Genomic DNA, 16,269 nt, shown 5'->3' on the forward strand with positions numbered 1-16,269 from the left:
TTTAAAGAAGACTGGAAAACGTTTATTGAATATATGGGGGCGAATTGTGTACACCTGAAAACGTTGGCGCCATTAAGATAAATTCAACAGTTTAGGTAAGTTTTGATGGGTGTAATACTGAAATACTGAATCGTTTGGTTTATATAAAACATGCAGGGATTTATGTTATGCAAAATGAACCATGGAAGGAGAAGAAGGGAAGTCATCGATAGTTTAAGGCTGGTGAAATGAGTATTCTAAATTGTAAAACAGAAAATTTAATAAAAATTAAATATTAAAAAGAGAGAATTGAAAACAAATTGTGGAATGAAGCGACTGCCTAGCTCACATACAAGCAGTCGTCTGCCACTTTTCATGCAGCCCCCCATAGGCAACCAACACTGGAAACAGCTGAGTATACCAATCACTGCACAAGGGCAGTGATATGGGTGGAATATCACAGCAGTTTGAATCTCCACTTTCCATGAAACTTTACTAAATGATCTTGGACCAATCAGATCCTTTCAGCAGTTTTCGCAAGCATAAAATGGGGGCAAACGTGCATCAGACAAGTAAACAAAATGGGTGTATTATCTCCCTGATCAATTGCACTGCCTAGTTTTGCGAGCTCTTAGATCTCAGGTCTCCTTACAGCAATTCTGATGCAGTTTTAATGTCCTCGTAAACATTTATTGCAATGGAGAAAGAAATGTGAGTGAAGTGAATAGTAAATCTCATAATAATCCAATAATAGAGGTTTAGCTCCAAACAAATTTAAGTGGATTCGAGGTACAGGAGTGGGCTACATCTTATCCTTTCTGCCTCTCTCTCTTCCCAACCTGCTGTTTGGGAAAATATATTCCATTCAGCGCACTCTATTTCTTCTAAATGGCTTTTGCATATTAAAAGCTATACAAAAAAACAGGAATGAGACCGAGAGAAATAGGGGCAAAAGAACCTAAATCCCAGTTCGATTCCCATGGAAGTAAACGATGACAATTAGGCTGTAAACAACTGCAGCAGATAAAGGCCCATAATGGATTCATGACAAAATGAAGAAGGGTATTTGAGGGAAGCCAAAAACAGATCAAAACTCACTTCTCCAATTACCTGTTGTAGATCACTACCAGGTGTAGAATACAATGCTATATGGAACTTGTTTCTTGTTACATTTCAGTGATGTCAAGGATCTGAAACCTTAAGAAGGTTCAGGAGAAATGCCCATTTAGATGATACTTGCAGGTACTTAGCAAGGCCCCCAAGAAACCAATATATATTAACTATGGCCCTGGCAGAAGAAAGAATCATGATAGCTTTAAATTTGGGGAACTTTTTCTGTGGCTTGCTTTTAGAATTGCCTTTCCCCCAACCCACAACCCCCGCAATTCCCAGTCAACACACACACACACACACACACACACACACACACACACACACATTGAATGAGTCTCTCTGCAAGCTTGGCATATGAGGGGTTAAGCGTTAAGGGTTATTCTTTGGTGACTGCAGTCGGTTTTGGTTTGTCTGCCTGACGGGGCTGTCGTATTTCTCATAAAAACAAGTCTCTCAGGAAGGCTTTTTCTTCGAGTAAGCAACTCTCCATCAGACTTGGTTCCTGCCAAAGCCTTGTGTAGAAAAAACAATGTGGGATTTGGGGGTGGGGAACTTCTCTGAAAGATGTCCCCGGACAACCAGAACGACTGCAAGTCTGGGAACAGAGTGATCCTGCCTCAGAGACAACCTTATTGCTCCTGCAGGACAGGACAGCAGTCGTTTCAGTCACCCTTTGACTTTGGTTTGGATGCGACAGGGCTGCTGACTCACAGCACTGCCGAGGGTTCCTGCGTCGGAGCCCTGTCTAACCACGCCGCAAAATGAAGTTTTTGCTGGCCGGCTGCACGGCTCGGCTGTCTCCAATTCACATCACTTGTCCCATTCTGAAACAGGAAGCCCCAAGCTGCTCTCAGCTGTATTTATGCAATCCTTTGGTCGAGCTCCACGCCTACGTTTTTTGCTTCGGGCTGAGCATCGGAAGGAGCTTGAGATGCATTCTTCCTACTCCCTGTCTGAGTGCAGAGAGCCAAGATACACTTTCACGGTGTCCTTGCTGGGCTGCTTGCTCTTGTCAGCTTTCTTTGTTTTGGTCCTCTTCACTCTAATAATAATTTTAAAAAGAGATATTTTTCTTTAATAATGCGTAGCTCACAACAGCTTTGCTCTTTCTACTAATTCAGGAAGGCTAAGGGAGGATCGGCTTTTGTCAATGACAAGCCTGCTTATTGTCTTGGCAAACACCTACGGCTTGCCCAGTATGGGTAGGATCAAGCCGCCGCCGTCTGCATTGGGGAAATTGGATTTACGAAAGAATGAGTTGTGCAGGGCTTCGGGTCCAAATCCACAGGACAGGGCGGAATTTTATCCAGATGTTACAACCCACAATGCACGTTGTCTTCACATCCTTCCCCACTGAAAGACAATGTATTCAGGAAAATAAAAATAAAAACAAAGCAAGATAAATACATATGCGCCCAGAGAGGGATTCTAGACTTTTCGGCTTGCACAAATTGTACGCCGTTTTCATTAACACAGCGGACGTCAGATTATAGCAGATGAACATAGCACACCATTCTCAGTCCTGTGATTTAATATTAGAGAGAACCCTCTCTTCCCAGTCCACATTGGAAAACGATTCTGGGGGAATGACTGTGACGAACATCTTCTGGATGCTCATGGCAGCAGAGAATGGGTAGCCAAAACATCTTCCAGATGTTTTAGATTCCAACTCCCTTCACTGCCAGTATGGCCAAAGGGAGATGTAGCCCACAACATCTAGAGGGCAGGACGCTGGTAATCCTAGATCGAGGAATGTTGTTTTGGAAATACATTTCCCATGTTTCCTTGCAGACTTGATACTGGTTGTTGTATATCTTTGCAGCACTTTCCAAGACTATGGAAGCCCTTCTATGAGCTACTATATCCAGGTAAGACTGGGGCCAAGAACAGGTGAGAGGGATGGTTCTGGGAGTTCTAGGGGCTGGTCCATTTCATTTATGGATTCCAGAGAGGGAGAGCCTGAAAAATTGGGGCACGGAAGGCCACAGACCCATAAAATTTGATGACCAAACCTCCATATTTTCACAACTTGCCACATGACTTGAGGTTTGTGCCAATGCTTACCCATTTTAGATTTTCTGTTATGCTGGTGTGCATCCTTAATTTAAATACCATGCATGTTTCTGTTTTCTCTGCCTTGGTTTTATGTTAATATGCATTTTAAAGGTAAAGGTAAAGGGACCCCTGATCATGGCCAGCTCTGGGGCTGTGTGATCATAAATTGCCTTGTTGATTTTTGGACCAGGGTGAAAATCTTTCAAAGAAACATTTAGCAGAGGTATGGAAGTGTTGAGATTCCCATGCTGAATTCATGTGCACCTATTATGGGTTGGCTGATTCATTCCAATGGAGGTAGATCCACATATGCTTTCCTTTACATCCAGGGACCTGCTGCCTCCAATTGAACAGATGAGGATGGGCAGCCCATAAACTACTTAGTCAGCCCTCTGGAAACAAACAAACTTGAAGCCAAGAGACTGAGAATCAACTGGATTTCCATCCTACTTCCCCGCTGGCCATATTCTCTTCATTGTCAGATGTATCCCTACGGTTGTGTGGAGAAAAACCTTTTGAAAAAGTCCCACACTGCCTGACACCGGGGTCTTTGGGCCCTGGAGCCCGGCCTGGCCTTGCCACTGCATCCCTGGCCCTCTCGCTGAATGACCACCTGGCCAGCGCTCGCTCACTTGTCACTCGGATGGTGAACGAGCTCAGACAGAGGGAGGCAGGCATGGGGCAACCCCAGCCTGGCCCTCCTCTCTGCCCCCCAAGAGCCATGCCGGCTGGCCAGGCAACTCCCTGCATCGATGGGCAGGCAATGCAGTGTGCCCCCACCTGGCTCCATTCGCCCTCTGTGCTCCATGCATGCCCCGGGCACCAGCAAACGCCGTTATACCACTGCTTCAAAGTGACCTACATGTGGCTTCCTGCAGCCCACCCACGTCCTCGCTTCTCCAGATTGATGCGCCCATGGTTATAGTCGTTCCCCGGCTATCTGGGGAAACATGTAGTTAAGGAGCTGGGTGATCTTTCAGGAGGCAAAATGAGGAAGATGAAAAGCCCAGACAACATGCTATCAAATGCCTTTCCCTAGCACATGCCACTGGCACAGATGAACTTTAAACAGGCTAGGCTGTTAACCGCAGGCAGAACGAAGAGGGCAGTGTCTTGGATTTTGTCAGGAAATCTCAGCTTTAAGGCTAAGTTAAAGTGGGGGGTAAGTCTTCTGTGCAAAGGCCACAGCATAATGAAGGCTGAAGTTCAACTAACACTAATATTTGCGGTTGGCGTAAAGAGCACGGAGGAGAAAAGGAATGTTCCTTGGCCAAGTGATTACTTAAGCATAGAGGACCCTCAGCTGCTTTCCAAACGAACAGAGAAAGGACCCAAATTTTATTCTATACCTTGGGAACTGATTCAATTCCCAAGCAGTGCAAGCTCTGGGAATGCAAGGGAAGGATCAAAGGAACATTGACCAGCCAACTGGTAACTTACGAAGGGGAACAAGCACCTTTGCCCTGCCTGCCCAATTCATTTGGACACGGGGTTTCATTTTGGCCTGTTGCAAAATGAATTTCTACTTTGGATTCTGAATAAATGCATCATATGTATTGCTACATGTTAGACAGATGACTCTCACAGATGGGTTAGGAAGCATATCCATTTCCAGAAAGAAAGAAAAAACAGCAAGGGGGTAGAATACCTCTCATTGCACCCCAAAACACGACGTGGGCCAAGGACTGCTCCCATATACCTGGCAGCAGAAAGAAGCACACAAATGCTATAGGTCAATTCTGTGTCCAGGGCAGCTGTCTACCAGCTCCATCTGGTATGCAGGCTGAGACCCTACCTGTTCACAGACTGTCTCGCCAGAGGGGTGCATGCAGGGCCGTCTTACCCATAGGTGCAAGGGGTGGGGTGCAGAGCACCTGGGCACTGGGCTCTCAGGGGCGCCAGGCCGAGAGTCCGGGGCCCGAGCGTTGAGTTTGGGGAAGAGCCCGGCCGTTGGTCGGAGCGCCTCGGTGGGCCCTTTTACTGTGGGCGGCTCTGCGCCACAAGTTCGGGGGTGACCGAGCCAGAGAGATGCTGAGGTGGCCGGCTGGATACACCCTCCTGCACGCCTGGGACCAGGTAACCTGGGGGTGGGGTGCATGCTGGGCGGATCTTTGCACCCTGGCACCGCATATGCTTAAGACAGCCCTGGGTGCATGCTCTAGTTATCTCCTGCTTGGACTGCAATGCGCTCTACCTGGGGCTACATTTGAAGGTGACCCGGAAACTACAACTAATCCAGAATGCGGCAGCTAGTCTGGTGACTGGACCGCTACCCTGACCACCTAAGACCCAACTTTCCCCAAGATCAATTAACTGCGAGAGAAAGCTGGAAGGGTAGGAATGAAAAACAGTCCCTTCCCACCCACCCTGTGTGGGTTCCAGTTGTTCGCCTTTGCTGTTTATTTCTAGGAAGTTGCTTTTATTAAAAACCATGCATATGCATGAGTGACGTGGGGACTTTCGGGACTGTGCTGCAGCCTTGGCACTATCAGGTTTCCTATTCCCATCTTAAACAGGTATGTGGTGTGTGAGTGAGAGCAGGGGAGAGCACTCACATCTTTTTCAGGGCGTCTTGCTTTTCCTGCTGAGTCAGGGAAGCTGCCGCAGATTCTCCGAAATATTCAGATGTCCCAGGAGGAAGGGCCTCTTCCTAATCGAAAAGGTAATGCCAAGCTTTCAAACGGTGACCCATCAGCACCACATTTTTCAAAACATTACAGTATAAATGTACAGTAGTACCTCGGGTTAAGAACTTAATTCGTTCTAGAGGTCTGTTCTTAACCTGAAGCACCACTTTAGCTAATGGGGCCTCCCGTTGCTGCCACGCCACCGCTGCACGATTTCTGTTCTCATCCTGAAGCAAAGTTCTTAACCCGAGGTAATATTTCTGGGTTAGCGGAGTCTGTAACCTGAAGTGTATGTAACCTGAAGCGTATGTAACCCGAGGTACCACTGTATTCTTTATACATTTTACAGATTTTACAATCATTCTGACATTTCAAAACTTGACTTCCTTCCCCCTCTTTCTGTGGTTCCTTAAATTTATTTTTAATATCTTCTGCGTATCCAAATTAACTTAATTTGCTCATTTATTCATCTTCTTTAAATATATACTCTTCTGAAACTGCACATTATTGCAACAATCCTGCCAATGTTCTTATCTGTTTAAAATTTATCTGTAAATAGTCAACAAACCATTTCCATACTTTTTAAAAAAAGTTTGTTAGCTTGATTTCTCATTCTTCCGTTAAGTTTCACCATTTCTGCATATTCCATAAGTTTTTGTATCCATTCTTCCTTTGCTTGGTCTTCTGCTTCTTTCCATTTTGGGGCAAGTAGCACTCTTGCCACTATAGTTGCATATATGAATAAATTTCTATATAATTTGGGTAGTTCTGTCCCTATAATTAACAAATAATGTTCCTATAATGCCCTGTGTTATTATTCATCATTCATATGATTATCAGCACCAGAATGAGATCATAAAGGCCAATCTCTCTCCTTCAGGTGGACAACACCAGCATGAGGACACAAAAACCAGTCTCTCTCCTTCATTGGCCACTATCAACATGAGGTCACAATGGCCTCTCTCTCTCTCTTTCTCTCTCTCTCTCTCTCCTTCAGGGAGGCAGCATCCTCATGAGGTCAGAATGGCCAGGAGAGGGTCAGAATAAAACAGATCACAGCAGGCTGTGTGTGCAGATGGTAGATGCAAGTATAGCCTGGCACCCCAAATTCAATGGTGAGCCTTCAAAGTCCAGTAGCCATCACAGGTTGAGGGCAGAGTAGAGAGAAGAGATGGACTAGGCAGCAACTGATGGGCAAAGCAGCAGCAGAACAGCCAAGAGGAAACTACAGTGGTACATTGGGTTACAGACACTTTAGGTTACAGACGTTTCAGGTTACAGACTCCGCTAACCCAGAAATATTACCTCAGGTTAAGAACTTTGCTTCAGGATGAGAACAGAAATCGTGTGGCGGCAGCGGGAGGCCCCATTAGCTAAAGTGGTGCTTCAGGTTAAGAACAGTTTCAGGTTAAGAATGGACCTCCGGAACAAATTAAGTTCTTAACCCAAGGTATCATTGTACAGAAGAAGAGAGGAAGGATAGGAGATAGCACCCAGCACTTGGAGAGGAAGAGAGAAGGTAATTTGGACAGGAGTAGCAATGTTCACCAGATTTCTTATTCTTCTGGTAAGTTTCGCCATTTCTGCGTATTCCATAAGTTTTTGTATCCATCCTTCCTTTCCTGGGACTTTCGCTTCTTTCCATTTTGGGGGCAAGTAACATTCTTGCCGCTGTAGTCGCATACATGAATAAGTTTCTATACAGTTTAGGTAGTTCTGTCCCTATAATTTTCCTGTGAATTTCTCAAAGCCTTCCAAGCTGGTGGCCACATCTTGTGGCAGTGAATTTCATATGTTAATTCTGTCCTGTGGGAGGAGGTCCTTCCTTTTGTCTCTCTTGAATATTCTGCCAATCAGTTTTAGCAGGTGTCCCCAAACTCTAGTACTATGGATAGTGATTTCAGACCTGTCAAGTTTCCCTATTTTCCAGGTACCGTCCTGGATTTACAGAAGCCATCCCAGAATGTCCTGCATTTCCTTAGGACATCCATATTTTCATTGGATAAATGTTGCAGCCAAGGAGATAACTATACAACCTTTAGAAGACATCTGAAGACAGCCCTGTATAGGGAAGTTTTTAATGTTTTATTATTTTTTTATATATGTTGGAAGCTACCCAGAGTGGCTGGGGCAGGGTATAAATTTAATAATAATAATAATAATAATAATAATGGAATAGGATGTCCATATTTTCATTGAGGAATTTATTTTTCTTCTGTGAAGAATGTGCCCGAGTTCCATTGATTATTTGTTCGTCCTTTTCTGCATCCCCTTTTCGCTCTCGCAGTAACATTATTATTATTATTATTATTATTATTATTATTATTATTATTATTCATTTTTAGATTAAAGTTTCTGTTTTACAATTTAAAATACTCATACAGTGTCTAACCTCTGCAGTCATTCTTTCTGCCTGTGATATTTTTCTTTATTTTACTGACTTAAAAAAAAAGGGGGGGGGGATTCCCAGACAGGATGAGAACAGATTTAATCTTCCCTTTTTCATTCAGAAGCCTAGGCATTCCCACAGGAAATAAACAACAGAATTCTCAAAAGAGGCTCCTCATCCGTCCTCGCCTGCCAGTCCCCTTCCCACATCTCATCAACTAATTATTAAAGCAGGTATCACCATTAATATATAAGATATATGAAGTGTCCACTTTTTGTTCCATATATATATATATATATATATATATATATATATATATCTGGTGCTATTCCAGCCTCAGGCAACTTAACATTCCTCCTAAAAGCAAGCAGCTCTCTGGTTCCCACAGAGTCGTTCAAAGAATGACTCATATTCCTTATGTTAATTGTACAGTTCTCAAAATATAGCACTTACAGGGTGTGGCTCTGAGGGGAAAATCTACTATACTTACTGGGCATGTTGAGAAGTGTTTCACATATACATCATTTTTCCCTTGTTATTTTTCAAAGCTTTAACCCTTTTCGCCCCCCTCTACGGACAAATGCTATAAAGCAAACCAAAAGTCAAAGAGTTCAATCTTTTCCACTCAGCAACACTTTCCCTGCAGCTAAACTGCAAAGCGGGTTTAGGCCACAAGTTAAAAGGCATGCATGAATCTGGCCTTGCGAGACTCTTCTTCATGTCATCAAGGCACAATGTTATGTGACATGGGAGAAGTGTGGCACGTTTTGCTTCAATGATGCTCTGAGGACCGAGGCCTCCAATTTTTGACCGGCTAGGCAAGAAGGCAAATGGATGCCACACCTTTTTGCCTCAGCTAGATGGTCCAATTTCAAGTATTCAGAAGGGTTGCAGTGAGGAGCGTGACTTTTACAGGAGCAGTGTGTGAGGGATACATAAATAAAATTCTCATTCCGTTCATATATAGGTTTTAATAATGAAGAGAACAATCATGGTTCTGTGTGCATGTACGAACGTATATATTTATTAAAGTCACTTTGTTGTTGTTTAGTCGTTTAGTTGTGTCCGGCTCTTCGTGACCCCATGGACCAGAGCACGCTAGGCACTCCTGTCTTCCACTGCCTCTCACAGTTTGGTCAGACTCATGTTTGTAGCTTCGAGAACACTGCCCAACCATCTCGTCCTCTGCCGTCCCCTTCTCCTTGTGCCCTCCATCTTTCCCCACATCAGGGTCTTTTCCAGGGAGTCTTCTCTTCTCATTAGGTGGCCAAAGTATTGGAGCCTCAGCTTCAGGATCTGTCCTTCCAGTGAGCACTCAGGGCTGATTTCCTTCAAAATGGATAGGTTTGATCTTCTTGCAGACCATGGGACTCTCAAGAGTCTCCTCCAGCACCATAATTCAAAAGCATAATTCAAAATGAAACTCACTAGCAAAGCTGAATATGATGGATGGATAGACAGAGTTTTGCAAGTCTCTGTATCCCACGTAGTTAATATGGGAAGTCATGGGAATTCTTCAGAGAATAATGGAATAGACATGGCTCCGTTAACTCTTCAATAACAAGTGACAAAGCAAGCTGCTGTTGTCTGCTAGACAGACTCCTGGCATCTGTCACAGTTCGAACCACAGAGACATCAAATATTTGCCAGCAATTTCTTCAGATGGCTTGGAATCCAGCTCATTGGCCTTGTTTGTTTGTGGTTCAGTTCAGTGGCTCAAAAATGTGTAGCAGGAGATTACTACAGGAAAGACGGCCCTTGGCTTCGTGCAATCTAGTGTCCCTTTTCTTCTGGAGAGGTGGAAGAGATAATAAAGAATACATGTATAAACTGGGGGGAAATGAGTAAAACGGGTAAACTGGTAAAAATGTATAAATCTAAATCAAATAAGTGTTGGAAATGTAAAGAGAAAGAAGGTTCTTTTTATCATATGTGGTGGTCTTGTAGTAAGGTTAAGGCTTATCGGGAAATGATATAGAATGAAATGAAAAGGATGTTTCAAATAACCTTTGTAAAAAAAAAACCCCGAAAACCCCAGAAGCTTTTCTTTGGGGAATTATAAGGATAGATCTACCATCTGCACACACAGCCTGCTGTGATCTGTTTTATTCTGACCCTCTCCTGGCCATTGTGACCTCATGAGGATGCTGCCACCCTGAAGGAGAGAGAGAGAGAGAGACTGGCCATTGTGACCTCATGTTCATAGTGACCAATGAAGGAGAGAGACTGGTCTTTGTGTTCTCGTTCTGATGTCCTTTTGAAGGAGAGAGATTGCCCATTGTGACCTCATGTTGATAGTGGCCAATGAAGGAGAGAGACTTGTCTACCTGAAGTAGAGAGACTGGCCTTTATGATCTCATTCTGGTGCTGATAATCATATGAATGATGAATAATAACACAGGGCATTATAGGAACATTATTTGGGAATTATAGGGACAGAACTACCCAAACTGTATAGAAATTTATTCATGTATGCCACTACAGCGGCAAGAATGTTACTTGCCCCAAAATGGAAAGAAGCAGAAGTCCCAGCAAAGGAAGAATGGATACAAAAACTTATGGAATATGCAGAAATGGTGAAACTTAATGGAAGAATGAGAAATCAAGCTAACAAACTTTTTTTAAAAAGTATGGAAATGGTTTGTTGACTACCTGGGAAAGGCCCTTGTCAATTCCAGTGCCTTGCACTCACCTGAGGGCTAGCCAGGTTGGTGCCCTCTTTATAACACTTGAGGGAAAAGGAAGGGGCTGCTCCCTGACTATTGCACATCACCTTTCTAAGAACGTCTCAGTTTCTGGTGCCCCCCTTTAGAACCAAGCTCTTCACTTCTGGGTACTCCTGTCTTCCACTGCCTCCTGCAGTTTGGTCAAACACATGTTAGTAGCTTCGAGAACCCTGTCCAACCATCTCGTCATCTATCGTCCCCCTCTCCTCGTGCCCTCCATCTTTCCCAGCATCAGGGTCTTTTCCAGGGAGTCTTCTCTTCTCATGAGGTGGCCAAAGTCTTGGAGCCTCAGCTTCAGGATCTGTCCTTCCAGTGAGCACTCAGGACTGATTTCCTTAAGAATGGAGAGGTTTGATCTTCTTGCAGTCCACGGGACTCTCAAGAGTCTCCTCCAGCACCATAATTCAAAAACATCAATTCTTCAGCGATCAGCCTTCTTGATGGTCCAGCTCTCACTTCCATACATCACTACTGGGAAAAGAATAGCTATAACAATACGGACCTTTGTCAGCAAGGTGATGTCTCTGCTTTTTAAGATGCTGTCTAGGTTTGTCACTGACAAGAATGTACATTAGCCATATTTTAAAGGAAAGGGAGAGGAGGATATGAGGTGAATAATACAATCACATGGTTCTCTTAAACTCCCCCATGTGCATTATTTTTAAAAAATGTGCAGGGGTACTAAAAAACAAAAGAAAGTTTTCACAGTTTGCCAAAACCAAGCTGCTTCAACAGCTAGATACTCGTTTACCTGATTGGATTTTTACTGTGGAATACAGAGCATTTCTTGCGCTGCCACATGCAAACAGCTACAGCTTGAAGACATATGCTTAATACTGTTACTCCAAGGCTAAGAAGTTAATTGAGGCATGAATTGCTTCCGATTGTACATTATGTCATGTGTCTATTGAAGGTGGATTCAGAGGGAATATTTGCAGAGAATGGATCTATTGTTCAGCGATAACACAAAGGCGGGGGAAAGGTCAGTGGTTTTATAGTCAAGACAACATTCGCTTAATAACATGCAAGGGAAACTGAAGCCAAGATGGTCTTTGGAGTTTTACTTCTTTCTGGTTGTTAAATGCTTTAACAATGCTCTTTTCTCTGCTGAACCCTCTCTATTTCCCTACTTTAAAGCAAGCATGGGAAGGCTACGGTTATGGAGGAAGGAAGACAAAACTATTGCATTTCTGACTCGGGAATCTTGAAAGCTTATTTTATCATTTGGCTGAAAGAAACACAGGAGGAAGATAATCAATAAAATATTTTAAGAAGAAAGAAAGTGGAAATGTTAATAAAACTACAGGGGAAAATGAACATGGATTTCCAAATACTGTGGTACCTTGGAAGCTGAACAGAAGCTGTTCTGGAAACCGTTTGACTTCCAAAACATCCGGAAACCAAGGAGCGGCTTCTGATTGGCTGCAGGAAGCTCCTGCCAGCCAATCAGAAGTCGCAGAAGGTGTGCTGGATGTTTGGGTTCCAAAAGAATGTTTGCAAACCAAAACACCCACTTCTGGGTTTGAGGCATTCGGGAGCCAAAACATTTGACTCGTAAGTCATTCGTTAACCAAGGTATGACTGTATCACAGTTTTGTTGGATATCAAAATAAAGGAACACCCATGTAAGTGCTAACTTATGACAGATGAACTGCACACAGCAGCAGGGCATTAGCAGGGAAGAGCTGACAGAGGAAGAGAAATGTGTTAATATATTAAAACAATTTATTCCTCTTCTTTTCAATTCTCCCCCCTCACTTGCAAGTCCTAACCCTTTTGGGAAGGAAGAGGGAGGACTGGTGGGGGACTAAGGCAGGCTTTGTCAACATGGTGCCTGCCAGATGTTTGGGGCTGCAATTCCTATCAACTCCAGCCAGCCTTGGGAGTTCCACTCCTAAACAGGTGGAGGGCACCAGGTTGTCGAAGGCTGCATTAAGGATCCCTCTCGCTCATTCTCCCTTCCACGGAGCACACTTTCTGCCGACTCACCTTTGCAATATCCCAAATATCCCAAACGGTTGCTGGAAATAAACATCCTTATTTTACAAGGGTAAATTCCAAAACGGCAATAGAAGTGGCTGTTTGCTGATCTAATTATGGCAGCATGGACAATAACTGTGATGACTTCATGGGTCAATAGCACTTATCCTTGATCTTGCCATTTATAGTTGGATTAGGGAGGCTCAGCTGACAGTATCAAATTGCCCTCGATGAGAATAGTGGTCAGACATGGGGAGCATTACTAACCAGGACCAATCCCCTCTCTCACACTTTCATCCCAGCCATTACTTATGTGGTCTTCATCCTGGCTTCTTCCTTTCAGAAGAAGATTGCAACAGATGCCAGGTTGAAAATTGTTGTGCAGACCAGAGATAGAAAGAAGCTAAAGTCCTGACCAGAGAAGAATGGCAGATTAAGTTGGTGGATTGTGCCGAAATGGTGAAAATGACCAGAAGAATCAGAAATTGGGAAGACCAAAAATTTAATAAGGAATGGGGAAATTTTTATAATTTATCTTTAAAACCACTGTAAATAGCTAAAACTGTTAGTAGGATGGGAATAACACTTGTAGTTTAATAGTGAATTTTGGATATAATGGAGATCTAAAAGATGTGGATTATTATAAAATATGCAGGAGGAAATGATTAACAATAGGACCCACAAAGGGGAGGAGGGAAGTCCAGTAGATTCTATGGAATTTTGTCTTTATGTTGTATGTTGGATATGTGATTGTAAAACTGTAATTTGAAAAAAATAAATAAAAAGAAAAAGAAAATTGTTCAAGAGGCGATCTCAGTTTTTATTGACAGGGAAAGCAAAAACAGCACACTGTATTAATGCATTACTAGAATGCAAAGGTGAATAGTGTTTTTATCAGTACTTTGGTATAAATGCATATTTAATTGAAGAAAATGAACCTTGCCCCTGCTTCAGTGTCCTTCCCCTTTGTTTATTTTTTCTTTTGGCTTAGATTCAGCTACCCACTGTTGGAAAGGAAGCAGGTCTGCTAATATGTGTTCTCCCAGGAAGGCTTCAGAAATCATGGCACCGACTTCCAAAAAGTTAGAAGCCAATAGGCATAAGGCAAATTTTCATGATTTTTTTCCCTAGTACAACAAGCTCCTCACCAACTTTCCCCACTTCTATCACATTATATAAAATCACTCCAAATAAGCTTATGTGCATGTTGCACAGTTGCAAACAGAAGGAAGGGATGTCCTTCTAGACAGTTAGCAATTCAGCAAGGTATAAAACATTATTTTCAATAGGCAATAACGTGTAATCAAATATTTAGAAAGCAAAATAGGCATCAAATTTTACAAGACCTAGGGTAAAAGCAGGACAACGAAAAGACTTTAGGAAATAAAAGCATTACAGCTGACATAAACATACAAGCTCTTAGTTTGAAGTGAGAGTTAACACTCAGAATTCTGATTTCATGAGGATTGCTTTCCACTCTTCACTATCTTGGCATCTTTGAAAAACAACCGAGGAACTTGGTGATATATATATTTTATATATATTGCAAAATCTACGGCTTATCTTTGTAAATCGGTCTACGCTAAAAGACACTTCCCTTTCTGGTGTCCCACCCGTAAAAAGTGATATCAGAATGTATCTGTTAGATAATTATTCCAGTTGAAGGTACTGACAACCATTAATCATGGTTATGGAGAGTGAAAATGTATCATTGCTCTCTTAGAAGTTATTTCCTAACCTAAGTCTGGGTGTGCCCTCAAAGTAGCTTTGTTTCATCGACTTCCCCATCTTCCCAAATATCTCCATTATTTCAACACTGAACAAATACAGATCTCTCAGAAAAGCTGGAAATATTTACTGCTTAGCCCTAAGGGCCTCTCAGCTATATTCTGTGCACAGCTATTTCAAAATATTTGCCATGTTTCATAACTTTATACCACCTCCTTTTATAGGCATGCCCCATTTCCACTTTTTAGCTTTCTCGAGAGCCAGTTTATTCATTCAGCTGGATGGCGGAATAAAGCTTTCCCCAGACCATACCATTCCAGGCCACGAGTGAAGAAGGTGCTGGTTTGAACAACTGGGACGCAAGTGGCGCTGTGGTCTAAACCACTGAGCCTCTTGGGCTTGCTGATCAGAAGGTTGGCTGTTCAAATCCCCGTGAGGGGGTGAGCTCCCGTTGCTTTGTCCCAGCTCCTGCCAACCTAGTAGCTCGAAAGTATGCCAGTGCAAGTAGATAAGTAGGTACCGTTGTGGTGGGAAGGTAAACAGCGTTTCCATGCGCTCTGGCTTCCATCACGGTGTTTCGTTGTGCCAGTAGCGGTTTAGTCATGCTGGCCACATGACCCAGAAAGCTGTATGTAGACAAACGCCGGCTCCCTCGACCTGAAAGCAAGATGAGCGCTGCAACCCCATAGTCGCTTGACTGGACTTAACCATCCAGGGTCCCTTTACCTTCATACCTTGTTTGAACAATTGCTTATCATAAACCTTCCTGAACAATGGCAGGGGGCGGAATGTCTGAAAGTCATCTCAAAACTTACCCCTATCCAACTACTTTCGAATGTGTAAGGTTTTTGTGTAGACTCTTGAAAAGGGGGAAGAAGAGTCCACCATCCCAAGGGAGACTGTTCCACCTTTCAACAACTTTTACTGTCAGAAATTTCTTCCTTAATGTTTAGTCAGAATGTCTTTTCTTGTCCACTTGAAGCCATTGGTTTGAGCCCTTTCCTCCAGAGCTTGTTCCCTCTTCCACGTGACAGCCCTTGAGATATTTGAAGATGGCTCTCACATCTCTTCTCGGTCTCTTTCCTGGGCTAAACATACCCAGCTCCTTCAACCGTTCCTCATAAGGTTTAGTTTCCATACCCCTGATCATCGTGGTCTCCCTCCTCTGCACACGTTCCAGCTTGTCAATACCCTTCCGCCCTGCAACCTGAAGTGGCGCAGTCCAAGAAAAAGCTTTGTCCTTTGATGTATGGTAGCTTAATGGATATACTGGCCCCAAATCTGCCCTGAATAGAGGAGTCAGCTCAGAATACACGCAGGGGCCAGCTCAGGACCACTAAGAACTAACAGCTCTCTGTTTCAAGCAGATGCTCAGCATCTGCTAAGCAACAATCAAAAACCAATATGCCTCCATCCTAGGAAAATGTAAAAGCTGCGTTAAAGGTGTTGCAGTAAGGAATGGCATCCTTTAAAAAGGCAATGCTTGTTTCTGATAACGTGGATAACATCATAGCAGTCTATCTTGGTAACGCCATTCATCTGTCATGCTTTCAGTCAGTGTTTGATGTTGGCATTCGATGTGAAACACTGGCGTAAAGATGTCCTTAGACTTTCCCTTCTCCCCCGAGCTCAAGCTAGCTTCACCTCGTTTTTTAATAATAATAATAATAAT

The 16,269-nt window shown here is 43.3% G+C and overlaps 1 protein-coding gene across 2 annotated transcripts in view; it reads right to left on the minus strand.

Annotated features, from left to right (window-relative positions):
• Positions 1 to 16,269, minus strand: part of SLX4IP (SLX4 interacting protein) — a 106,311-nt gene continuing 90,042 nt past the window's right edge. For both annotated transcript variants that reach the window (XM_079970173.1, XM_079970172.1), the window contains 2 exons: positions 5,703 to 5,797; positions 1 to 2,134 (listed from right to left, as the gene is read on the minus strand). In XM_079970173.1, coding sequence (XP_079826299.1) covers positions 2,035 to 2,134; positions 5,703 to 5,797 — 195 coding nt within the window. In that variant the 3' untranslated portion in view covers positions 1 to 2,034. The remainder of the gene's footprint in view (positions 2,135 to 5,702; positions 5,798 to 16,269) is intronic.

The sequence above is a fragment of the Podarcis cretensis genome (assembly GCF_951804945.1).
Source record: "Podarcis cretensis genome assembly, chromosome: 3".
Taxonomy (NCBI): Eukaryota; Metazoa; Chordata; class Lepidosauria; order Squamata; family Lacertidae; genus Podarcis; species Podarcis cretensis.